Below are 26,505 nucleotides of genomic sequence, written 5' to 3'. Positions count from 1 at the left end.
GGGCTGGGGCTGTTCGCTCCACAGAGGCCTGCGCTACCCTAGGGTACCCGGCACTGCTCTCCCCGCCGCCGCGGCGGGAGCAGCCACCACAGCTCAGCCACAGGGCCTCTCTGCAGGCCGCCATTTTTTCTCCGCCGGCGGGGAGGTAACACCGCCTCCCCGCTGTCGCTGTCATCAGCCAACACAGCTTCCACCGCCACGTTCTGCCGTACGCTGGAGGAGCTAGGCTGTCCGAGCTCCCGGGGAACACCGCCCGCCGGCACCGCCTCCTCCCGGATGGGGGCGGTGCGGCGCCTGCGCGGGAGCGCTGCTGAGGCCCGGCCGCGGTGTGGGCAGGCGGGAAGGGGGCTGGCGCGCAGGTGAGGCGGGCCCGGGGCCGTGGACGGGGAGGGGGGCTGCGCTGCGCTTTCCGTCGGTGGGGCTGTCCTCCTCCTCGTCCCCCCGCTCCTGCTGACGGCGGGAAGGAGCTGGGCCTGCCTCGTTGCTCGCCTCTCCCGGGAGGTGGGTCCTTTCCCGAAGTTCGGACCAGAGCCGGAGGGGGCGGAACGGGCCTGATCCAGGCTGGCCCCGCGGGCGGTTCAGCCTGTGGGCGGTCGCCGGGTACCGCGGCTGCCTGGGTTGGTGGGTTTTCTGAAGGGCCGTGGTGAGAGGGAGCCTCTCGTCAGCCCGTGAGCGTGTGAGGCAGGGCTGGCTGGCGCTCTCTTTTCGTCTTCCCCGAAAACCATGGAGTCACATATAGAGACTCCGACGGCCTCGGCTTCCCCGTTGCCGTCTGGGCTGGTCACCGGCGGGCAGGGGACGGCCTGGTGTTTAGCGGAGCCTGGGCAGTAGCTGAGAGGAAGGTGCTTTACCCCTCTGCTGTGACGAAATGCACCTGGATGATCTTACTGCGGACGCTCTTAAGGGGTGAGGGGGTGGGGGGGAAAGTTCAGATACATGAAACGGAAGTGTGCCAGCGGTGTGGCGAGTTTGAAATATGTCAGTGAGATGGGTGTTGGTTCCTGCTCCTTTGATACTGGTGGGGGTTCCCCCCTGCTATCATGTGGAGTGCTGCAGGCAGAGAGGAAAGGAAAGCTGAGTGCTGGTCATGTGGGGTTTCGTGAAGATAAAATGCTTTTCAGCCTTTATAGTTTATCATCCTGGGTTGAGTAATTTAATGTGTTTCTGTGACTCTAGCATGACTTCTAGGGAACGTGAAGCTTCCTGTTCTGGAGGCTCATCAAAATGGGGAAGCTGTAGAGTTGTTGGAAACTGGTAGGGAAAATGTTTAAAAATTTGTGTCTACGCGATACTGAGATTATGGAGTGTGTCCAGAGAAGGGCAAGAAAACTGGTGATGGGTCTAGAGAACAGTCTTATGAGAGGGAACTGTGGTGGTTTAGCCTGCAGAAAAGGAGACTGAGGGGAGACCTTATTGCTCTATATAACTACCTGAAAGGAGGGTGTAGAGAGGTGGGGGTCGGTCCCTTCTCCCAAGAGGTAATAGGACAAGAGGAAATGGCCTCAAGTTGAGTCAAGGGAGGTTTAGATTGGATATTAGGAAAAATTTCTTCACTGAAAGGGTGATCAAGCATTGTAGCAGGCTGCCCAGAGAGGTGGTTGAATAACCATCCATGGAGGTATTTAAAAGACAGGTAGACACAGTGCTTAGGGATATGGTTTAGTGGTGGTTTTGGCAATGTTGGGTTGATGGTTGGACTCGATAAACTTAAAAGTCCCTTTCAAGTTTAGAAGATTCTATGATTCTAATATGAAGAATTTTCCATCAATGCATACTATAAAGTGCTGAGCCAACACCTTCTATTGCCAACACCCTGCATGTCACCATGATGTAAAGGATATATTTATCACGTGTCAGTTTTCCTACACAAGTTGAACGTTGTGCAGGCTCATCATACTTGTCTAGTGAGTAAAGGGTGTTTGAGGTCTGACTGACTAATGTCTGTAAAGCGTACCACTTCATTATGTGGAAGGTATGCATATAGACTTCCTTCTTGAATGAAGCCTACAATGAAGTCTCAGGTGTAGAAGTCAGGTTGTCTCTTGAAGTCTTATTTGGAAACAAAAGAAGATGAGACAATAACAAGTGCTGCTCTAATTTTGTTTGGTTTTGATTTTTTTTTCCTATAAAAACTTTTTTTTAGGTAATGTAAGCATTTCAGTTATAGACAACGGAGGAATCAGGCATGTCAGCTCTTTGTCCACCACCATCTCCTGCAGTTGCTAAGACAGAGATCTCTCTGAATGGCGAGTCACCTTTATTAGCTGCCACTTTTGCTTACTGGGACAATATTCTTGGCCCCCGAGTGCGGCATATCTGGGCCCCAAAGACAGAACAGGTGCTTCTCAGTGACGGTGAAATAACTTTTCTTGCTAACCACACCCTGAATGGAGAAATACTTCGGAATGCAGAAAGCGGTGCAATAGATGTGAAGTTCTTCGTCTTGGCAGAAAAAAGGGTAATCATTGTGTCATTGATCTTTGATGGAAACTGGAATGGAGACAGAAGCACATATGGACTATCAATTATACTTCCGCAAAGTGAACTTAGCTTCTACCTACCACTTCACAGGGTGTGCGTGGATAGGTTAACACATATTATAAGGAAAGGAAGAATTTGGATGCATAAGGTAGGTTTATTGTTCATTACTAAAAACAGTTGTCCAAGTTGTCTTGAGCAAAAGCAAGAATTAAGATTCTGTGATACCTGTTATGTAGCAATCCAGACACAAAAACTCAGAGGAGGCTGATCTCTCTACAAGTATACCTTTTTGAAGGTTAAAAGTTGCTAATATGTCAGCAAATACAAGGCTGGGATTTTTAGGCATATGATTTATCCTGGTAATATATAACCGGTACCAGGCTATTTAGGTGAAGTGGGTATCCTGCACAGATTTTCATCTCTCTGAATTTGATATAAATTGTTGCTTTTAACTGTGTTAATTGGTGTATTTAAACTAGGTAGAGTTGTAAATTTATTGTGTTTCAAATCACTGTTTTCACTATTGAGGTCCAGAAGACAGAACTGATGTAATTAGTATTGTCATTGTTGTTACAGTTTTATTTCTCATAAAAGGGTATCAACAAATAGTTTGGTAGGTGTTAAGTTGTGTAAAACTAACGGCAGAACTACAAATATGCATCTGCTTTGGTCCAAATATTTCTACTTTTGAAATTCAAAAAGCAAAACATACTAAATTTTTCTGAAGAATTGCAATTCTTGCCTTTGGGTACCTTATGGATATTTCCATATTAAGTGAAAATTGTTACGTATTTTTGTTTAAAATAAATAACATTATAATAACAAAATTAAAATCTCTGTTGTGTTCACGGAGTACAAGTTGTCTTAGAGCAATAATTTGCATGTCAGCTGTAATGCGTATGGTGATGCATGTTTGTTAAAATTTTTGTTCCTCTTCTGTTTTGAGCCCTCTTGTCAACATACTTTAAACTTCCTTTTTGAGGGCTCTTATCTGAACTAATTAAGATTTCTGAAATAGTAAGCTGATGCTAATTTTTGTGGTGTCGTTTCCTTTTTGCTGTATGAACAAACTCCATTGATTCTTGCTGCATTGCTTGATGGTGGCTGGCAGTGGTTTCTGTCACATTGGTTCTTGATACTTCTGGGGTTTATTTTTCAGAGGAAGGACAGGACATAAAGTTCATTTTCAATATAGTAGAAACACAAATATTTCATTCTTAATCTAGTCTTCTACAAGCTTGCAGGATGTTAGTGCTTTTGACGTAAGTGAATGCTATCTCACATTCTTGATTACATTGCTTCTCTGTCAGTTAGTGTCCTCTGTACGGACTTTTAATGTGAGTGGTCAAGTAAGAATTGTCCACCGTTCTTAACTATAATATGTCTTCTCTATTTTTGGACATTGATCCATACCAGTATGTTTCCACAGTAGAAATAGCCTGCAAGTGGCATTGAGAATGACAAAAAATGTTTTCTACTAGTTTCCTCAGAAATGAGTCATTAAGTTCTTCATTCTTTTTTCACATGTTCTTGAAGCACATAGGCCAACTGGGTTAGCTGAGACAGTGAGACATTCTGAAATAGACATTTATTGTCTGTCTTTTCTTTTCTTTTTTCTTTTTTTTTTTCTGAGAAAGATCAAACATCCCTGCATATATCTGCAGTTCTGCAGCCTTACCTAGAAGAGAGAAACCTGCTTTGAAAATGTAGATTAAAATTTAAAATTTAGGCATGAGCTGTAGAATGTTAATACTGAGTTAAAACAGGCTCATTTTGTAGTTTGCATTTTGAGGCAGTTCAGCAGCTATGGCTACAACAGAACAAAAAATGTTGAAGCTCTATCTGAAGGGAGCTATGTATCTGTTCTAGAATTTCCAGTGGTTCTAGTTATTAGCTCTCATCAGTTCTCTGTAGAGCTGTACAACAGTTCCAGCTGAACTTCAGAAGAGAAGAAATCTTCTTAACTCAAGGACTAGGAGAAGCTTGGAATAGTGTTCAAACTGACAGAGAAAGACAAGCAACTCCAAGCAAGTCGTCTATATGGGGCTTGAAACCCCTTTTATCCACTTCAATTTTATGTTCCAGATGTTTGTCTATTTTGAGCAGTTACATTTCTAAAAAGAAGTGGCTTACACCCCTCGTTCAGCCTTATCTTCATGAAAACTTACTTCTTTTAAAGCCAAGGATCTTCGTTTTCAAGGATGACTTCGCTGACACTGAACTCAAGGATGGAGGTGCCCTGAAGGAATCCGCCTCATTCTAGTAGATGCCTCTTTTAGATGGTTAGAGAACTTTTATTACTGTTTTAGGGGAAGTTACTGCAGCTTGTTCCCTATTCATCTGCTCAAAAAGTTATGTAAAGTCTTCTCCCACTTGATCAACTTTGAGTAGTTCAATCATAGGAAACTAATGAGTAACCAATAAAAATGCAATAACCTGTCAGCATCTAGCAAAAGATATCATTAATTCTTGGAGCAGCTTCCATTTTTTGTGTATTGTATTGATTGTTCCAGTGATAAATGCCAAATTCCCTTTGTGAATAATAACTTGATTCCGTTGTAAGTTGCATTTTTGAATGCAGTTTGCTACTTAACTGCTGATGGGTCTGTCATGAGAACTTTGTCCAGTCTCTTGTACATTGTGTTTCATGTGTTTTGAGGTTTCATGTTTCCTGTACTTGATTATAAAACAATGTTTTGAAGGCTTGTCAGTGTCTCAAGATGGGAAAAAAAAAAAAGTCCTGTTTTTCCTACGCTCTCCCAACAATTTCTTTTTCTCATTCTGGAGATCTCATTTTTTCTCTTGCTGCATTGGAAACCATCAGTCTGTACTTTATCCATTTGAAAATAAAAATCCATACATAAAGTGGAATTCTGCACCGTAATCTGATCATTTGGCATTTTCTTGATCTGTAATGAAGAAACTTAGTGTTTTGTCATTGTCATCACACCCTCTCTCCTGCTACCTGCGCAAGCATGTGAGAGGTTTGGTGGGGGGCAGAGCAGAGATTGATCTGTTTAAAGTGACATCACTTCCTGCTAATGTCAACTCTGTAAAAGAAAAAAAGACTTGAACATCGAAATTTGAATCTAAGAAGCATGACTCCACAGGGAAGAAACTGTACCATTTGACTGTTGTGTGCATACATATATAAACAAATACCAGAGCGTTTATATTTAACTGCTTCTCTTGCTCAGGAGAGGCAAGAACATTTCCAGAAGATTGTCTTGGAAGGCACGGAGAGAATGGAGGATCAGGTAAGGGACGTCTGCTTGATGCATATGGCACACCATCACAAAACTGTGTGACTGCGTCTGGTGACTGTAGAAGTTGGTGCTGCTTCTTATTTTTGGGGTCCAGGAAGATACTTTGGACTGGCTGATGACCTGCCATGCACAGGAGGCAAAGTTTCTGAAGATAGGATGATGGAAGCTGTGAACAATTTGAAGGAAAATATATTTCATCACTTTATGGGTAAAGTGGAAATCTATGAAGAATATTACCTTTCAGAAAATAAAAGTCATTTACTTGAACTTGAAGCTCTGGAAAGGTAGTAGCTTCCATAGATTCGTGCTCGCCTCCTATCAAGGATGTTTTTTTGCTAGTTTGTTGCCTTTTTGAGTTACAGAGATGTATGGACTCTGTTGTGTTGGAATGTGTTTGGAGACCTCATGGATAAGAATGTGAAAAGAAACTGTAAATATGAAATTGTGGCTTCAGTTCCTTGTGATAGATAAATCAAATAAGCGATTTTGTATGTTAGTAACTAATATGCCTGTTTTTAGTTTCCTGTCACTGTTGAAACATCAGACTTGGATCTAAAATGCTTAACAGTAATTGCACATAATATGGTATGATCAAATTATCTCACTCCAAATACTTCTTGTCCAGGCTGCTCAAACTGATGGTGAAAATTAGCGTAGGACCCTGGAAATACATTTCAGACATGATGTTGAGAAGCAAAATATATGTTTCCTGTTCATAATTATTGATGAGCAAAGCCCAAGAAGTCTATGCATCATCAGCTCTTACTACACTTCCAAACAATAGGAAGTTAAACTTGTTTGCATGTAATATTGCAAGTTCATGCTAGTTGTAACTTCTAATACCGCACAATGTGCTTTTACTTCAAGTATTTTGTTTATTGTGCAGGGCCAGAGCATCATTCCAATGCTGACAGGAGAAGTCATTCCTGTAATGGAACTCCTTTCATCTATGAAATCACACAGTGTTCCAGAAGAAATAGATGTAAGTTCTTGTGTTCTTTGCATTCTGAATATAAAAGGGGCTTTGGCACTCTGGTTCAGTACTCTCTTTGGCAGACAAAACCCCACAGTTGTCATAAATTCTTGTACGTTTCAGTTGTTTCACATCAAGTTCTCCTAAGTGATGTAGGGAATGGTTTAACATAACTGTTTTAGTTCAGTAAATACAACAGTACTAGTGGTGGTTCTTACGGTCAGCACTTAGCAAAACTGACTGTGTAGGATGATACTGATTTTAAGAGTGGAGTGGAAAGGCTATTTGATGCAAAACAACATGAATGGGGAGGTAAATGGTTTTAATGTTGATACCTGTTTCAGTGTGGTTTAGTCTTCTCATGGAAGAAGTAAAAGTGATCTCACATGCAGTAATTTAAAGTATTCTGGATGAGGTTATAGACAAAAAAATAGGAAGAATCTGACTTGTGACTGGTGAAGAACATTCAATAATGGAGTGACTTTCTAATTTTCAAAATGCTTTGGCTGAAGTCAGAAGGTCTTTTTAAGGTTGCACTTTTTGGGACAGTCTTACAACTTAGCTTAAATAGTCCCCAAACAGTTACCACCTATCATTAAAAGCAAAAATCAATTAATTGGAAGGTGTTGCAGATTCTTGTCTAACCTTTGTTTATATTTACTTGCATTTCAGATAAGTGACACAGTGCTAAATGATGATGACATTGGGGATAGTTGCCATGAAGGCTTTCTCCTCAAGTATGAATTTCAGTTTTGATTTATGCTGTGGTAAAATGTTTTAAACTTGTGTGTGCATATATCTATATATCTATATCTCTGTAGGTGCATAAGAACATGTATTAGATTAATTTTCTTTATAGGAGGGGGGAGCATGCCATGTATTTGGCTTTTTGAGATTTTTGTCTATAAAATGCTGTAGAAGTTGCTGTCTTTTTAGAAGAATGGCTCTGAGCTAATGGCTGCATCCCTACAGACTGTAGTGGCAGAGTCATTTGCTTGATAATTCCTATCAAATACAATTTTTCTTTGATACTTATGTTTAATTTTATGAGGATGTAAGTCAAGTTTTTTACATTTTTATGACATACCAAAAACCTGGTTTTGGTTGTGTTTCCTGCATAACACAAGCTGGTTGTGTTTACTGCATAAACTATGAATAAGAGTCATTAATGGTATGGCATATAGAACGCCTATTATTAAATTGTGTATTTCTCTTTTCACCCTCCTGCTTTTAATGTGTAAGTGGAAGTAGTTGTACTTGAGAGCAACTTCGTCTCTTCCTGTGGAAAAGCATATTTGACAGGTTTTGATTGATGTTCTGTTACCTTTTGGGACATCCCTGGTGTAACTGCATTCATTTATGTGTTGCTTATCTATTGTGTTGCTATTATCTATGTGTTGCTATTATCTATGAAAGCACAGTGTCACATGTGCTTTCAGTACTACAGAAATTCATGTGTTAAATTAACTAATTCTTCACAATAATGTAGTATTTAGTTCCATAGAGTATTTGCAGAATAATTAAGTGAATATCATTGAATGGATTATTGTGAGCAACCGGAGCCATTGATGCTAAAATGATTAGCTATTCTCATATCAGATGGAGATTTATTGGGCGGGCAGGTAGTAGACTATAGTGTGTCAGTTCTCTCATCTTGCTACTTGTTTTCCCTGGAAATTTTGTCCTGAAAAGAATAACTTGTCCATTCATGTGAAGGGCCCAGATGTCTGCTTTTCAGTTTATCTGCAAAGCTTATCAGGTCATCTAGGTTCAGATTTCAGGTCTTAGATACTGTGTTGTATGGATTTATACATGCCATTGAACAAAAATCGAATTAAAATAAGTAAATGTCCATATCAACAATAGCAGCCTCTAAAATAAGGAGTTACGCTTTCATAGTAACTTCTAAATGAAACTGAACATCTGTATCTGCGCCAAAGGAAGCATTTGTAAGTCTTCAGACGGTCTTAAATTTAACTCCTCGAATATGATTGATAAAATAAATAGTAGCAGGTCCCCTCTAAAGTCCACCCGTAGCATTTCAGAGTCTGATGTAGCAATTACAGTCCTTATCAATTAGAGGTGTTTATTAGAACTGGTTAATCACATACAGTGCATCCTTCAGTAAGATAGCATAGATGTACTTTTGTATAGTTACAGATAATTAGAAAAAATTTATAATAGCATCTAGACTTTCTAGGGTATCTAGACTTTTTGAAGCTGTGGGCCAGGTGTTGGTTTGAGAAAGGGCAGGCGGAAAGGGAGGATAAGGATAAGACACCTCAACAGAAGCTTCCTGAGGACAAGTTAAGAGTTGTCAAGGTTAGTCCAGGTATTTTTACTGCAGCCTCCAAACTTAAGATAAACTAAATCAAGTCTATGCTGCTGGCAGTTCACAAGATGAGATCACTCAGCTTCCAGCATGCCTGTGTGTATTCTGAGGGACTCAAGCTTGTGACATGCTCTTGCTCATGCAGTTACACAGAGTAGAACAGTTTACCTGCCAAGTCTCACAAAACTGTCTTCTGATCCACAGTTTCAGAAATTGAGGACAACCATTGAATAGATCTTATTTCAAATCCTTCATTATTAATATGTCTTCTGCTACTTTAGATAAATTATTTTATACAGATTCTGTAATGCTGTTAGATCATAGCAGTAGACAGTTTTTGTCTGAACTGGTGTTTGGAGGTTCTGAGTGACAGTCTTTTTATTCATCAAAATGAAAATGTAGATGCTGTCGAACTTTTGGATTTCAGCAGTAACCTATGCAGCTGTGTGGGGTCCTATGGGTATGGGCCTAAATTTTTACTAGGAGCACTTTATTCTTCTTGTGAAGATGATAATTTTTTTATTTGAAAAGTCTGATTAAATGTATTCACCTATGTTTGTTTTTATTTGCAGTGCAATTAGTTCACACCTGCAGACCTGTGGTTGTTCTGTAGTTGTAGGAAGCAGCGCAGAAAAAGTTAATAAGGTAATGCACTTTCTAATAAACCAAACTTAAATGCTGATTATTAGGAGTGTTAGTGTGTTACTTGGAATAAGTTTTATCTATAAACATACTTGAGGTTGAAGAAGGAAGGAATACTGCTGTCTGGTTTTCTTACTTCAGCTGATTGGTCTAGCAGTTGATAGTTCTGCCTGAAAATTGCTGTTGTATTCTGACAACTATAAGAAAACCAGTGTATTTAATTTAATTGATACTGTATATAAACAAGTAGTAAATGAGTCTGAGCTTTTAAAACTAGGTGTGTTACCTAAACCGTACAAATTGAAGAGGCCTGGACTGGCTTGACCAGTTCATCTGTGTCAATGGGTAATGTCTATGTACTCTTAAGAAATTACTGTCTGCATAATTACCCTTAAGCTGGGGAATAAATGTACTTCTGCATCATGAACTGCTTGTGTTTCATGGAACCTCAAACTGTTGAGTCTGTAATCACACACACATGTTGAAACAGGCAAGCTTACTAGGACCTTAAACCACTCCAGCAATTCCAGCATTTTTTTCTTCATAGCTGTGTTTGTGTTGACTCCATCTTCAGTCTCCTTAAAACTTAATCGTTAAATAAGTGTACAGTTTAACTGGTAGATCTTAAATTAGGTTTGATGTAGCTTTCCAGAAGAACCAGAAAGAGACAAAGTACAGATACAAATTCCTAAAACTGAGTCCTGCAACAACAAAACACTCAGTGTGTCATACTTGCTGGATCACATGAGTAGGGATGATGTTTAGGAGCTTTCAGGTCTAAAAACGATAAGCAGCATTAGCTGTACCTCTTAATGGGGAAGACTATATACATTATTATGGTCTATTTGGGAGGAAAAAAGGTTTGGAAACTTGGAAACTGACATTTCAGAACATGAAAGTAATTACATTTTTGTGGTAGACATATTTTTCCCATGCTATTACTGTTTTTAACTCTCTTGTAAGCTTGTTATGAAATACTTAATTTGAACCAATGTGAAACTATCACCTGCACTGCTTTTCCTCTGATATTTTGGTCTAAATGGATGCTTATTTTAAGCTTACCCAGTATGTGAAGGAGAAGTCAAATGAGGATGTTTTCCGTATTCAGAATTCTTGAAGTACTTTTTTTTGTGTTCAGCCTCTTGATTATACCAAAATGCGAGTTTTGGATAAATTGAAAGCAATTCATGGAAGACATACACTTGTGTTTACTGTCTGTTGAAATATTTCTTCAAGCATATTTCTTTTTAGCATAGCCCAATGCATAAGCATTTTGTTCAGAAAGATTTCTCTTTGACTTGCATTTAATTAGGGTGTTACTCCATCCCTTCTAATAAAAATACTGAAGTTAATTTTCAGTTAGGATATTATAAATCATTAAGAAAATGTTGTTTTCTTTGTGAGAAAATGTATTTCACTAAATCAATTGCCTCTCTACATTCACGGCTGAGTTCTTTAATAAACCTCTGTTTCAGAATATCCCTGCCACTGGGAATGAAAAGAACCGTTTCATAAAACTGTGTAGTCCTAGAGCCTTCAGGTATTAGATGGCACTGCACTTAATAAGTATACCAGTACTGCTGTGAGAGTAAGGTTCTGTGTAGTTACATAGCATGATAAGTTTCCGATTTACACTGGGGCCCCCGGGCCATTCAATAACAATAGTCCCATGTCCTGAGACCATAACAAAGGTCCTATAGTGGTACATGTGGAGAAGTAGTGTATTCAGTTAACTTCATTTTCTGATAGGGAATGGTTTTGTATATTTGGCTTTTCTGTCTGTTTATGTTTTCAATTGTGATGTACTAATTATTGAGCTCTGGTTTATTTTGTGAGACTGAAACCTTCCTTTGAGGAAAAACTCATTTTCATTCTCGAAGTTGATGCCCTTTTTGACATATGTATGTGTGTATCTGTGTATATTGCTTCAATGTAAAATAAAAATTAAGAACAGTGGTCCTGCTGAATATATTATATATTAATTGTAGACTAGACATATATTATGTATCTTGTAGGATGTAGGGCTCCTTGGTGCAGTGAAATGTGATACTCTTTAAAAAAATTCAAGGCACCTTTAGTAAACTTGTGTTTTGAAAGAAGCGGTTCCTGATGCTTTATAAAAAGGGAGGGGGCGGGGTTAGAAATGCATTGTTTCATGTGTACTGGCAGTGGTGGTAAAGCACCTCTGATCAAATGAACAGTAAATGCTGATACTCAAATTAAAAATAGTCATGAGCAACTGAGAAAATTCTTACATCTTAGCTCCAGTGTACTAACCACAGTTAATATTTATTATTTCAGGGATGCAAGATTTGCACATGATTAAGTTAGCATAATAGAGGAAATGTTAAGTACTTCAGTGGTTATAAAAAGCTTAAAGATTATAGTTCATAAAATAATTAATTAAAAGGCTTTTAGGTCTAAATGTTTATAAGTATGTAAAATAATATATTGATAAGATAGATGCTGTAGGAAAAAAGCAGTCGTAGAAGAATGTGAGTCTCAAGGTACATCCAGGATAAATTTCGTAAATTCTACACAGGTTCTTATCAGCAGTGTGCTCTTTGTGTCACAGTGTAACTGTTCTGAAGTAATTGCTTTCTTTATGGCATACTTTAACTTTCTTTAAAGTAAAAAAACCCACCTATTGCATCTTCCTGAAGCAGTGGAAAGCATTAGTTAGAAACTAGGTTGTCATTGTTTTAGGTACTGCATAAACACATAAACATAGACCCTTCTCAAACACCTCACAGACACAGGTAGGACGCCACAGATTAAGACTGAAAGATTAGCAGAATGGAATACATGTTTGTATTTGGAGATGATTTCATGTTGCAGCATGGGTGTTTGAAAACAGGTAATAAAGTACCTTTGTTGCTTTTAATGTAGAGTTTGAGGAAATTACTGAGGAAATAAGCATGAATACTTATTTAGGAAATTTACCGTGCCTGATGGGAGACATTAGCTTCTCTTTCCATATGGAATTAATAAAATAAGAGGCTTAAAAGACTAGGAAAGTAATCACAGTGACTTGCATTTATATAATAGTAAGAGGTAGCAGAAGGCCAAAGTGATGTGTTCTACATAGTTGGCTAAAAACCAAACTTTGCCAAAAAGTGTTTGATTTTTTTTCTTCATCTGAGAAGAAGTTGGAGTGGTATGGCTTACAGCTTAATAATTTAAGCATATCACTATTCTGTGACCTTGGTAAAGTTTTGGCTTTTCTAATAAGCATGATGAACTTTTTTGTTTATCATTTGAAATGCCTAATACATTCTAGTCAGAAATTGCATTTGAAGATCAGTTCATTCCTTACATTTTCATGTTTTTCAAAACTGTTCTTTTTAATGCAGATTGTGCGAACATTGTGTCTATTTCTTACACCATCAGAGCGGAAGTGTTCCAGACTCTGTAGAAATGAGTCTTCTTTCAAATATGAGTCAGGACTTTTTGTTCAAGGCTTACTCAAAGTAAGTACGCTTAGGAAAGTTCTATTCTTCTGTAGTTTAAGAACATTCTTCAATGTATATGTGTGCATATGATATGCACATGCATACACACATTCGTGTTCAAAGAAGTATGTCATCTTCTCTTGATTCCTTTCTGGCGCTATAGCTTTTCTTGTAACTATTTGCATGTTAAAATTCCACGCCAGTCTTTACTCTGAAACATCTTTTCCTTGAGTATTGTTCAGAATTGTTCCTGTTCTTTGAGCTACAATAATAATACTCTTACCTATTTGGGGCTAGAATCTCAAAAGGCATTAAGTTTTTGTGTTGTACCACAACCAAAAAACAACAGTCCCTCAGTCCTACAGTTCCACGTATTTTAAAAGGGCTGTAGCAGTGGGTGAAGATGAATAGAAAAATAACGCTTCTTGCTCTAGCGAGCAATGTAAACTTACCAGATAAATGTAGTACTGTAATGGTAATGGGCTCATGAACCGGATGATGCAATACTGTAATACACAGGTTACCTCAGTACCTGTTTTCACTGTTATATTAAGGGAACCATCCAGTACGAAGAACTTTTTAGTGGGCTACAACTATCAGTTCTCTCAAACAAAACATGTCTAAACAAATGGGATTTAAAATTTAGCCACGATGCTTTAATATTGCTTTGTTCCAATATAGCTGTTGGGTTTTTTTAAAAAAAAAAGTAACTAGAAGATTTTATTTTTTTCACTAAAACAGGATGCAACAGGAAGCTTTGTGTTGCCCTTCCGTCAAGTAATGTATGCCCCATATCCTACTACACATATAGATGTAGATGTCAATACAGTGAAGCAGATGCCTCCCTGTCATGAACACATCTATAACCAACGACGATATATGAGATCCGAGCTGACAGCATTTTGGAGAGCTAATTCAGATGAAGAAATGTCTCAAGATCGTATTATCCACACAGATGAGAGTTTCACACCTGATTTGTACGTACTCCTCTCTCATATCACTCAAAGTTACTTGACTTGGGACAAGACAGTAAAGTAGTACAAAGTGTACTTTCTAATGAAGTATATGATGTCTTTTTGCGTTTAAGAAGCTCCTTCAGCTCTGGTAGTTGCATTTGCTTTGGAGGAATCTACCAGTTCTGTCAGTACTTTTGTTACATTAAATATTACTGAAATTAATTTTCAGTGATACTTATGGCCATGTTATGTCAATTTTGTTTGCCTGTTTTAATAGGAGTATAAGAAAAGCTAAGTGTATTTGACAGCGCCCAATGGCTTTCCTGGGTTTAGTTCATTTCATCTGAAAGTTTTGCATTAAAATTCTGTATTGGCTTTAAAAATAGCAGGTTTATAATTCACTAAAATCTTGAATTCACTTTTAGTTTCTACCGAATTGTGAACAGTAATATTATTGCTGTCCACAACTGCTGAACAGTTAATGTCCCTTCATGGCATGACATCACATGTTTGTTTGCTTTCTTTTCTATAGAAATGTCTTTCAAGATATCCTGCATCGAGATACATTAGTAAAAGCCTTCCTGGATCAGGTAAATTGTTGCTTTCTCAGAAAGAACAGGAGCTGAAGTTCAGTATTTTGATAATTTCAACTGAGTAGATAATTTGTTGGCTTGGTAGGTCTTTTTGATACTAGTGCTGATTCTTCCCTGTGTAACTAGGGAGAAGAATGCCTGTGTAATTTGTAGTATTAATATAATACTGAAAATCCTTAGGCATGAAAAACAATGCACGTTTTCTGTTGTTGTGCAGCAGTGTCTACAGTATTGAGAAAGCTATCTGACTCTGCTTAATTACAGATCACTTTAAAAAGGAAAATAATACTTTATAAAAACAGAATTGTAAAACAGCTTAATTTATTGCATCTGAGCAGACAGAAGACTAAGAATGTTGAGCATATCTACAGATCTGCTGTTAACATGCCTTCTTTGCTGTAATTAAGGATATGTTACGTGTGCATGCAGTGTTTCTTTATATTCCACATTATTAGAATTCTTCTTTAATTTCCATGTCTACCTAATTTTCTGGTATAATTTTTAACAGATCTTTCATCTGAAGCCTGGCTTGTCTCTAAGGAGTACTTTCCTTGCACAATTTCTGCTAGTCCTTCACAGAAAAGCCTTAACTTTAATAAAATACATAGAGGATGACACGTAAGTGAACACATAATAGAAAGCAGGCTTTCAGAAACTTCCTCTGTTCTTTTTTACAACACCCTTTTTTATTTTCTTGCAGGCAAAAAGGAAAAAAACCTTTTAAGTCTCTTCGTAGCTTAAAGATAGATCTTGACTTAACGGCAGAGGGCGATCTTAACATAATAATGGCTTTGGCTGAGAAGATTAAACCAGGTCTACATTCCTTTATCTTTGGGAGGCCATTCTACACTAGCGTACAAGAACGTGATATGCTCATGACGTTTTAAAGTTCTCCATTGCTAACGCGTAATACTGCAGTCTTGCATGGCATGAAAAGAAGTCTGTCAGTGTGACCACCACACTTGTGACAATCATTGAGACATTTGGACAATAGTCTGTCCAAAGCAGAAGGGGATTTTATCAGGGGGGATATCAGCTTAGCTAGACAAGCATGATTTTAAGGAATCCATCTCTTCTGTGTGCTTTTTTTAACAGTAAATGTTACCAGAGGTTCCCTTGCCGTATGGGCTTAGTAGATATGTTTTGGCATATGATAAAGGGAAGCATTTTAATTTTCTTTTCCTAGAGACTTCTTTCAGGTATGTGTCAGTTTTTACCTGTTCTTCTGTGTCAGTATTTTTAGTGTTTCCACAGAAAACAATCCATACGTCCTCTCTAATCATGGAGATTGCGAAATAGGGGCCTTCTGGGAGTTTCAAAGAATTCTTAGAAGTTTGTTCTTCTGTATGTGGTACAAATCTGAACCGTGTCTTCCCTCATCCCTTTTTAACACTACCCGCTCCTTTATTTAGAGCATTTACAGGTGTTTGGGATTTTTAATATACTACAAACTGCTACTCTTGTGTAAAAACTGTTGACTATTAGCAGCCAGCTTAAATAGCAGCACTCTTCACGTGGGAACTGGGTCATTGTTTCAGCAGCTTTGTGCATGTAAGCGCCAACCAGGGTACTCTGTCACCGATTGCTGGGCCATCCTGCAGTGAAGTGTTCAGTGATCCAGCATAATTGAGCTCTTTCAAAACACAAAACAGAAAACTTGTGTCATTCAGCAGCAGTTGTTAGTCTTCCTGTCTATAAACTGCTGCTGGTTTTCCCATTGTCACTTAGAATAGGGTTCAGATTAAAGTATTAGACCTTCCCAAAGAACATGAAGGTGATAGCCAAGCTGAAAGATAAAACAGTAAATCCTTAATTCAGAGATGAGCACAACTATGAACTAATGTGATTAGCATTATACTGAGTGAATTCCAGTCAATAATCTTGCCAATCTTCTTAGTTCATTTTAGGACATCTGCAGCTTTGCTTTGCTTGAAAATAAAAACACATATTCTATTTGTATCCCTCAACCTCTCAGTAGCGTGTAGCGCAGTGTGGTTTCAAGTTAATCCAGACCCATTTTTTTGAGTTTCGACATGTGGTTGGTGTGTGTTATATTGAAGTCAATGGTATGTCTGTATTGCATGTTGTTGTATTTCTTCTGTTTTGGGACAAATACAGGAATATATTTGTGTCATGTTTTAGTGTACCCTCATAACTCAGTATTCATTGTGGAAGAGCTGCACTTGTGATTCAAAAAGCCATGGCTGCTTAAATTGTTTAAATTGTTTGTAATGCTCCTTGGCAAACAGGTTTCTGTTTTCAAGATAGCTTTTTAGTATCTCTTTCATACAGGGAGTCATAAAAGTTAACAGAAGTTAGATTCACAGCTTTTGCTGGAATGTCCAATACTCAGATTCTAAAAGGAATAATGTCCTTTATTTAGATGTCCAGAATTCCCTTACATTTCCTGAAATACAAAGATTCACAATTAAACATTTAGAGCTTCAGAAAGATGTGGAATTGAGCCCCAGCTGCACACCATTTTGGTGAATGAACATCATCAGCATTACCTGGTTCAATAAGTAATTACATTTTGTGGAGCCTTTTTTTTTTTTGCTGTACATGTATGTAGGACTCTTGCAATAAGCTCAGCACTTCATCAAAAGAACTTGTCAGAATTTTGCTGACATAAGTTACTTGTGCTGAGATTCTGTTCGTCTTCCTCCCATTATTATTTCCTTCCACATTTTTAATCAATTGATCCATTAGAAAAGAGCCTGATTGTGCTAAGTTTTTACTCTCGTGTCTGTAAGGTGGTGAAAAAACGTAATGAACACTGCTGAAACTTCTCATGTAGAAGTTGTGTTGAAGTCTGAAGAGCTTTAAATGTGCTGCTGAAATTAATCACTTCAGCTTGATAGGCATTGGATGCTTAACATTGACACTACTAAAAGTAAAGCTCTGTTTGTTTACTGAAGATGCTGTCACTTTTTGAAATTATTAAAAGCTGGAAACTTTCGCAGTTGCTACTTTTGTTGCACAGCTCTCACAAGTGCACTGTCAAAAGTGCAGAATGTAGAGTGAGGTAAGTTATTAAATGCATCTGCATGTTGTGTTGTAAATCTTGCTCAGGAAACAAAAGTATTATAATAAAATTCATGCACAATTTTTCAATATAATTGCTGATTTTTTCCATAGAGTTTCTCTTCTGTATCTGATAGAATCATTATCTTTTATGCTGTGAAATAAAGAAGAAACCTTATGCCTTCTTGTTAAATTAAAAATTTTGCTGAGATGGTGAATCATAGACTGTAATTGATAGAAAGCCATATGTTATTTAGTTCCTCCATTTCTGTTAAGGATTTGCTCATTTCAGACTGAGACTGGTGGGACTTGCTGTGCCTCTGATGTGCTCAAATAAGAATTTAGCCTCTACTGTTAAAAAGTCCTAATTGCATATGTGAGAATTAAGAAATGTTTTAAGGAGTTCATTTATATCTAGCAGTCAGTGAATACCTTACTTCAGGATTTTAGTTCCTTACAGTTAAAAGAATAGAGCAAGTTTATTTCTTCCGGTTGGATGTGAAAGGGGAGTAGCGGTTTGGAGCATTTTTAGTAGCACGTTTTCCTTGATCTTGATTCCTGGTCTTTGCATATCTATAGAGGTAGCACAGAAAGACATCCCTTGGAATGTCTTTCTTGTTGAGATCACAGAGGATATTCCCGGTCTATATATCAATGTCTTGTAGTGTCAGTTTTATTCCAGAGCAAAATGCATCTTTTGGTAATATTCTTGTCCCTGAGCCATCAGTATGATACACCAGCAGTGTGCCAGGATGTCTACACTCCATTCTCTACTGGGAAAAAGCATTCAAAAGATTTCACTTCCTATTCTCAGATCTATGAAGACAAAGGAAAGTGGTCGACAATATGAGGGCTATGTCATACAGGCATGTCGCTTTCCTCTATTGTCTACTCAGAGCCTACAAAGAATGTACTTTGTCCTCTCTTCAACAGTAAGCAGTAAAGAGGCATAAACCATATCCATTAGTCTGCAGAGTAGGTTTTTGCACATCATGTGATTTACCTCTGTCCTGGCATAGAGCCACACACTGTTATGCCTCCTACTTGGGCAACACACCAAGGAAACTCCATGGCAGCATGTCCGTGTTTACAAGGTTGTTTATGTGATACTTTGGTTAAAGGGCGTAATTATTTTGCTTCTCAAAGCCATACTGCTCATATGCATGTCCAGAGGTTTCAAACACAGAAAACTTCAATTAAAGTTCAGAAGTATGTAAAAAGGACACAATCCTGCCGATAACCATTGAGTAATTCTGACTTCAGTTCCAACTAGAATAATAGAGCTACCCTGCAAGAACTTTTAACCTTTGAAAGAGAAATTTCCACTTAAACGTGTGGAATGGCAACAGGTAATTGCTCCCTTGTTTTAGATGTTTCTATCTTTATTGTCATGTAGGACCTGACATGACAGGAGGACCCTGACAACTGGAAAAGGGCCAAAAGACAATCTGGGGAACTGCAGGTTGACCAGTTTCACTCAGGCACCTGAGAAAATCATTGCAGCACGTGTCCTCTTGCAGCATGTGTCTTGCCGCATGAGGAAGGTGATTGGGAGCTGTCACCATGGCTTGACCAAGAGTGAATAATGCTTCACCCACCTCATTACTTTCTGTGATTAAAAGACTGGATTTGTGGACAAGTGGAGAAGAGGGGATATCATTTATGTTGACTTCAGCAGGGCTTCCAGCACTCTCCCACAATGTCCTTGTAGCCAAGCTGGATGTTAGAGTCTAGGTGGGTGCCCCACCAGGGGTGAACATCTGGTTGGGTGGTGGGGCTTGGAGGTGATGGTCACTGGGGCTTATCTACCTGGAGGCTGGTGCCTTGTGGGGTCCCACAAGGTCTGCCCTACAGCCTCTCCTGCTTAACATCTCTATCTGTGACCTGGGAAGGTGACCAAGGGCACCCTGTCAGGTTTGCAGGTGGCACCAAATTGGGGGGCACCAGTTGATATGCAAGAGGGCAGGGTGGCTGTCCAGAGGGACCTGGACCATCAGTGAGTCCAGAGGCAGCTCTGGGGAGAAAGTCTTGTGAGCTGGCAGGGCCAGAGAGACTGGAGAACCAGAGAAAAGCTGGGCAGGGCCAGGGCCCAGAGAGGAGATGCCATCTCCCTCCTTGGAGGGTTTCCAGCCCCCCCAGGATAATGGCCTGAGCCCTGGGCAGGGGTCAGACTGGAGACCTTCTCAGGTCCCTGCCAGCCCAAAATGTCCTGTGGTGCTACGGTCCAGCAGGCAGGCTGCAGCCACTGGTGTCAAGAACCAGAGAAGAGCTGCGGTGGGCAGTGACCTCTGGAGGGTAGTGGGTCCAGCCCCCTGCTTGGACCAAGCCAGCTTCCATTGATGTTTTTCATGGCATTGTCTGGTCAGTTCTCCAATCGCACAGATAAAAAGCAGGGGCTGAATAAACTCCACTGTGAGAGCACAGGCGTGCAAGAGCTTAAAGGTGATGCTGGATTCACCATTGAAACGGTGGGTGCGCTAACGAGCGAATGCCAGAAAGAAAAGTTTAGATGTCAGGAATATGTATCTAAGGCACATGTGTTAAAATTAGTGGCAGCCTATCCTTAGGTACTTGAAACATGACTTTTTGTAGAAACATCTATCTGTAGCAAGGAAGCATGGACTCTTAAGAGAGAGGAATGTAGACGTATAAATGGTAATTAGGTAAAATTACTTAGGATATTTTTGGCTGAGTGTCAAAGTAAAAGCTTGATGCTGTGAAGCAGTGATATCTCAAAGGCGAATGTCTGAAGCTTCATCCCTAACCTCTATCTAACAATAAGCCAAAATGTTTGAAAATGTACAACAGCCAAAAGCTAATTTGTGAAACTTTTAAGTTCAGTGCCAGCTTCTCTCCCATTTAGAAAATTGTCTCATTATGGTACAACAGAGTGTCTTTTCCAGCTTCAGTGAAATATGACTAACAGTTGCCAGACTTTTGGTTTTCAGTGGAAGCAGCAATGTAAGAAATTACAGGTCAGGGAATACTGAAATTTAGTACTGCAGCATATACATACAGCAATTCAATATTTCTGCCAAAACGTTCAGTGGCGTAGCTGACTGATGGAACTGCAGTTTCAGCCTTCCACATTCGTCCACAGGGATGCGAAGCATTTGTCCTTGCTGAGATTTCTGCCTGTCTCAGGCTGCCTCTTCACTGGAGATTGCTCCTGCATCACCTTGTCTCCTGCTGACGTCCCCGTCCCTATCTCTGTGACAGCAGTATTTGGAAATAACTTCTGATAACCCAGATTCTGGAGGAGGGACCTTCCAGCATTTGGGTTGGGTTTTTTTAGTAGCCAAGGGCAGCTTCACAGACAAACCACACAGAGTACTAAGGACCTGGACAATAAGTAATGACTAATTAACTTCATACCAGTTTTTGGCAGAGAATTGGGCACTGGCAGGCTGAGGAACATTTTGGGTTCAGTCTGGTTTTAGCGTTGGACTGCCAAGGTCTGACACTTCCCCTTCAGGCTGGAGACTGGAGAGGTAGCTGATGCAAACTGATTAACGTGTTTGTTGATTAATGACCACACTAGAAGGAAATGGGTGGGACGGCAAAATTATCAGTGATCTAGGCAATTAGATATACCAGCCTGTAATTACATAACAATGCAGAGTACCAGGCTTGACTATGAAACTGTTAATTATAAGTTTGAAGTCCAGTGAAACACACAGACGCGTAATCACAATCAAGTTACAAATCTGTTAGTGTGGTGGTGCAAGTCAGTTTCCTCCTACACCAAATCTGATGGACACAGACCTGATGGTGGGTTGTCCAAGGAGTGTCCCTCTGGCATCCCAGTGTTCTGGGGCGCGCAGGTCAGCATCGCTGCTGTCTGCAGCCCTCCGTGCTCCTGCTGCTGGAGGATCCATCTTCCTTTTTTCTCTGCCTGATTTCATACCTTACTCCCTCCTTATTTTTTCTTATTTTAAGCTGACTTTTTTGCCATCCTTGCATCTTCCTCCCCCCACTGAGTTCCTCTGAACACCCCACACCTAATTGCTTTTTACCATTGGTCCTAGTTTTGCTACATCTGCACCCAAATTTGGTATTTCTGATACTGTGACTTGGGCAATATTTGGCATATGTGGCTTTACCAATAGCAATGCTCGGTGTTGGTGGCTTTGCACGCCAAAGTTCCCCTACCATTATTCACTTCAGCCTGGTTGGACTTACTCAATTCCTAGTCGTAATTACTGTACTTCAGCCTCCATTCCCCTGCCTGGCTCCTATTAAGCACGAGCAGGTTCTTGCCATGTGCACCAGCTGTTTACATACCAAGGCAGCAGAATAACTCGTTTTCATACTTCTGTGGCGGGCTGTCGCAGGTTCCGCATAGGACCTTGGCTGCCGTGGGGCCACGCGCCCCACTGGAGCTCTGGTTTGCTGATGTCAAGGTGGTTGTGAGCTCCAGAATGTGCAGGAAGCCAACTGAGTGAAGCTGTGAGGCACCTTTTGGTGCCAGGACCTCCAGGATGGGGAAACAGAGAGGCTCCTTATAGGGTAGAGGAGCATGGGGTGGTAGAACAGCACGTCACAGAACAAGCTGGTGGTTATGGTTCGGGGATCCACGATGCTAGCATGTCTTGACTGCAGCACACTCACGTGTGTTGGTTTTCCTCTGACTCCCTCAAATGAAGTTGCTCTTTGATGCCAGCTGGTTGTTCCCGTGGTGGATCTGTAAAATGTGAATTGTACTTCAGAGCCTTTCACTGTCCCTCAAGTTCTCCACAAAAAGGCAGCTATATTTCTGGATGTTTTTTAGGATAGTTGCAGCCCGCATGACTGTAGCATCTGGCTGTAATACATGTATTACCGATGTATTACAGATGTATTACAGATGTAAATTGCAGGCAAAATTTTCACATAGATGTATAAAAATATGATGTAAACTATGAAGATGTGACATAAATATAATGAAGCATTCCAGTCACCTTTCTGATAATGCATTTAAGAAAAGAAATGAACAGAAAAAAATCCAAATTGTAGCTAATAGACTCTGTTAACTTTCAGTGTCTCTTTTCAAACTAATCATCCAGTCTTCGTTCCCATCTACACATATTTCAATAGATTTCTTTGTCCGTTTGTGAACAAACCAACCAGTCTGTCACGTGTGAAAAGAAATGTCTGTTTGTTTGACTGGTCTTAAGGATGTGGTGACAACATAATGTCTTTAATTAGTTCCGGAGAAGTGCCAGCTTGTTAATGTGTTTATTACAGAAAAAAACGCAGCCAAGTCTATAGGACTAGCTTTACACATTAGTGTGAGAGCATATCTAGTCTCTTATTTATGGATTTTTGTTAATCAAGAGTGTGTACACATAAAAAATTGTGCAGTGCTTTGAGTGGATGGTTGTGTTGGTGGAGGCTGTCTTAAATGTTCCTGCATTTTATGTGGCTTTGTTATGCTTTCTCTGCTGACAATTTTATTTAAGAGTGCCATTTCAGAAACTGAATACCAGAGGTGCCTTTCATTTTGCTCAAAACTTTTGTTTTTTAGTCCCCTTGTTTTTGTTAAATTTCTGATGCTTAGTAATGGCACCTATTACAAAACCAACGCACTGGGACAGACGCCAAAAGGTATGTGTGTTGGATTAAGCACGACCCTTCTACAAAGGATAATATTTGGAAGTTGCAGCAATTTTTGCAGCTAGCCTTGGGCAGCCAAGAGCTACCAGAGTGATGCTGAAGCCACGGGCTGTAATCAGAGAGAAACCTGATAGCAGTGTTTTTGAAACAGAGCTTCAGCCCTGTTTCTGAAAGCTGCAGGCCGGTCCCCGTCTGTGCGAGGAGGCAGGTGGTCCAGCTGGTCTCGGCCGTCTGCTGAGCTTCCCGCACCTGCTTGGTTCCAGGCAAGGCTATGAAATAAGCTTTAAAAAAAACAATAAAATGCTGGCGCCTGGCACAGAAGGAGAGAGATTAAGTTATTTTGCAGGAGACTGAAGAAAGATCCCAAGAGGCAAGAGTCTGGTGCTCTGAGCCCCAGCGCAAATGTGGCTTATCCGAGGAAGAAGAGCAGGATGGGAACCCAGATCACCTCCCACCAGCCTCTGTTAACTCCAGTTCTGCCTTTTGGCTCCACACCTCACTGAGGGACAGAGAGATTTTCCTATGGAAGGGGAAATCTCCCCATGGCCTTACAACAGTTTAAATGGAGAAGAATTAAGTATTTTTCACTTGAGGCCATTTGTGTCAAGTCCAAAGAGCCTGATTGTGCAGAGACTGAAAACACTTTTGCATTCAAATCCAAACAGGGCTACTTCTTTCCTGAAACACAAGCCAGTGTTATTCTGCTGTCCAATGAAAGATCGATTCTTCAGGCTATGAAAAGGAGGCTTTTAGATAACTTGGGTGCCAGGGGTCACAACGCCATCCTCTGCCTCGCTCCGTGCACACAGACCTCCTGTCTGTCTGCAGGCAGCTGCTGGGAACAGCCTTGCTGCAGTCGGTGGAGCCTGTGACCGAACCAGTCGAGGAGCAGACGGTGGGATTTCAAATGCTCTCTGTTTGCAAAGAGAATTCACAGAATATTTTGAGGAAGAAGCTGGGAAGAACAGCACAATGACGCAGCAAAAGCAAACTGCATGGTTATGGCTGGGCTGAAAGGGCAGCATTTACTCCAGCACGAACAAAGGATTTGGGTGGAAGGAGGAGGACTTGGAGTGGTTAGGCATGAAATTCTTTCTAAGTGGGAAGGTGAAAAAAAAGACCTATCCATGGAGGTCAGGGAAACTGAGCCAAAGCCTTCTTGGAAGGGGAGGACCGAGATGGAAAAGGATGCTGGGGATGCGGAGCAGAGGGAAACCATCCGTGGTGTGCTGGGAGCCTGGTGGTCAAAAGATGCAAAGGGAGACTAAGAATGTCAAAGCTGTGCATGATAACCGTAACACTGAGATGAAAACCAGCGGATGCATTCACAGCACACAGAACAACACTAGTGGGTGCGTGGCTACTCAAGTGCAATCTTACATCCTGTTAGCGTTTGGTGAAATGCTGTGGGAGTCATTTCACAGAGCAAAATAATTGGTGCTGAGGACCTGAAGTCCACACTGTACGTGTTTCACCAGTTTCACTTCAGATGAGCTTTAGTTCCACCCCATACATTGACTGCTCACTAGCTGCTGGAGTGCCTCTTCCCATCCAGTTTAATGGGATGAAATCCATTTTATGCAGTTCATTAGGTGACACAAACTACAGTAAGGAGGGATGGATGATCAGGTGAATGATTTCAGGAGAGCTTTCCTGCTGTGAACTGAAACAGTGCTGTAGATGTACCCTCTGATCACAAGTAACGGGTACAGGGGTGCAAGTGAAACTAAAAGGGAAGAGGGATACCGGAAAGGGGAAAATGGAAAAGAAAAAGGGGAAAAGGAAAGGAAATTATCCAGGAAGGTCCGAAAGAAGAGGAGAAAGGAGTATCAACAGGCCTTTATGTTCAAAGGTAGCATGGCACGGGGCAGAAATTAATCTGTTTTGAGATCTGTGCCTCTAGTTAGAAAAATGGTCTGGTTTTGCAATGAACGTATTTGGATTTTCAGTGTTAAAAAAAAATCTGAGTGGTGGAATAGATATTCAAATGATGGTATTTATGTGCCTCTGTTTTCTTCCTCACATCTGGTTTGGATTACTATGCTTTTCTTTCTCGTGGTAGACGATTGTTGAAATGCAGTTATCCAATTCCTTCCTCCTTTCTGCTCCCTCCCAGATAATCACTGAATGCAGGGAACATTTTTATTTCTGGCAGAAAATTCATGCAGCATGCATCAAAAAAAAGCAGGCAGAAACATGCCTGACCAAATATTTCTGTATGTGCTTTATTATGAGAAGAATTTTTTAAACTATTGTAATATATCTAAAGGCTTGTAAAGACCAATGGCTTGATCAGAGGCTATTGAAGTAGACTGAAAAACATCTATTGATACGAGCCATGGGATGAGGTCGTGGAAAAACTTAGTATGTTTTAAGTTTTTCACAATTTGTTTGGAACAGTCTACAGAAAGGAACTCATTACTATGTTCACTGCTGTAGGTTCCTGCATTTCCAATGCAGCCTGATTTAATTCCACTTCCACTTTAGTATTACAGGGTTCCTCTCTAAGGGCTTTATGTGCTGCAGCATCTCCAGTTTTCAGAAGTTTGGCTTCTCATTAGAAAACTTCAGTACAGAGGAGCAAGGCATCTTGGAGCCATCTCACACTTGCTTGTGGGCAGAAATTGTGGAATGCTGACTATTCTGCATGTCAACTCTCGCCAATGGCTGGAGAAAAATAAAGCCACTATTAAAACCAGCATTGTTATTTTTTTCCAACAAGAGCAAGATCCATCTGGTTCTTACACTGTCTGAGACCATGTCTATAAGGTTAAGCAGCGCAGACTCCACTGACTTAAGGACAGACTTCAGAACAAGGATACTTTTAGCGTTTCATGTTCAAAATCTGCTTGGCTCTGGGCAGGGGGGAAGCTGTAGGTGAGGGCAGGAAAGAGAACCAAGGGCAAGATCTACATGTTTCCATGATTCCTGAGCCAGGAGAGCGCTAATGCCACCCACCACAAGATGGAAGGACTTTGTGTACATTGTGGCAGCATCTCAGGGTCTCAGCTTGGTGTGCTGAGCATATCTGAAAAAAACAGCTCTGGTGACTGTACCGTCACCTAGATGGTGTGGGTTTTAGACAGCTTTTTGATGCTCTGGGTTGTTACCTTTACTTTTCTTGTTAAGAGATTGCAGCGATGAGTACAAATGACTCTACAGGCAGGCAGCTGCAGAGATAAAAGGTGATG

The 26,505-nt window shown here is 40.3% G+C and overlaps 1 protein-coding gene across 3 annotated transcripts; it reads left to right on the top strand.

Moving 5' to 3' along the window:
* Nucleotides 1–25,968, top strand: C9orf72 (C9orf72-SMCR8 complex subunit). 3 transcript variants are annotated; one of them, XM_063319892.1, is made up of 11 exons: nucleotides 2–359; nucleotides 2,144–2,629; nucleotides 5,679–5,738; nucleotides 6,634–6,729; nucleotides 7,393–7,457; nucleotides 9,625–9,697; nucleotides 13,048–13,164; nucleotides 13,888–14,123; nucleotides 14,635–14,692; nucleotides 15,204–15,313; nucleotides 15,396–25,968. In XM_063319892.1, exons 2-11 carry the CDS (start codon nucleotides 2,186–2,188, stop codon nucleotides 15,580–15,582), a joined length of 1,446 nt encoding a protein of 481 aa, XP_063175962.1. In that variant the 5' UTR covers nucleotides 2–359; nucleotides 2,144–2,185; the 3' UTR covers nucleotides 15,583–25,968. The 3 variants fall into 3 exon arrangements, with proteins under 3 accessions (XP_063175964.1, XP_063175962.1, XP_063175963.1); XM_063319893.1 differs by lacking the exon at nucleotides 2–359 and adding an exon at nucleotides 366–501; XM_063319894.1 differs by lacking the exon at nucleotides 5,679–5,738 and having other exon boundaries at nucleotides 1–359.
* Nucleotides 25,969–26,505: the final 537 nt, after the last annotated feature.

Source organism: Chroicocephalus ridibundus, chromosome Z (genome assembly GCF_963924245.1).
Source record: "Chroicocephalus ridibundus chromosome Z, bChrRid1.1, whole genome shotgun sequence".
NCBI classification, from domain to species: Eukaryota; Metazoa; Chordata; class Aves; order Charadriiformes; family Laridae; genus Chroicocephalus; species Chroicocephalus ridibundus.
This window is presented reverse-complemented; position numbering and strand designations above follow the sequence as displayed.

Coding starts and splice junctions, on each gene's coding strand:
- C9orf72 (XM_063319892.1), top strand. CDS start 2,186: ATGTCAGCTCTTTGTCCACCACCATCTCCTGCAGTTGCTAAGACAGAG. Junction 2,630..5,678: donor GAAGAATTTGGATGCATAAG/GTAGGTTTATTG, acceptor TCTCTTGCTCAG/GAGAGGCAAGAACATTTCCA. Junction 15,314..15,395: donor AAATACATAGAGGATGACAC/GTAAGTGAACAC, acceptor ATTTTCTTGCAG/GCAAAAAGGAAAAAAACCTT.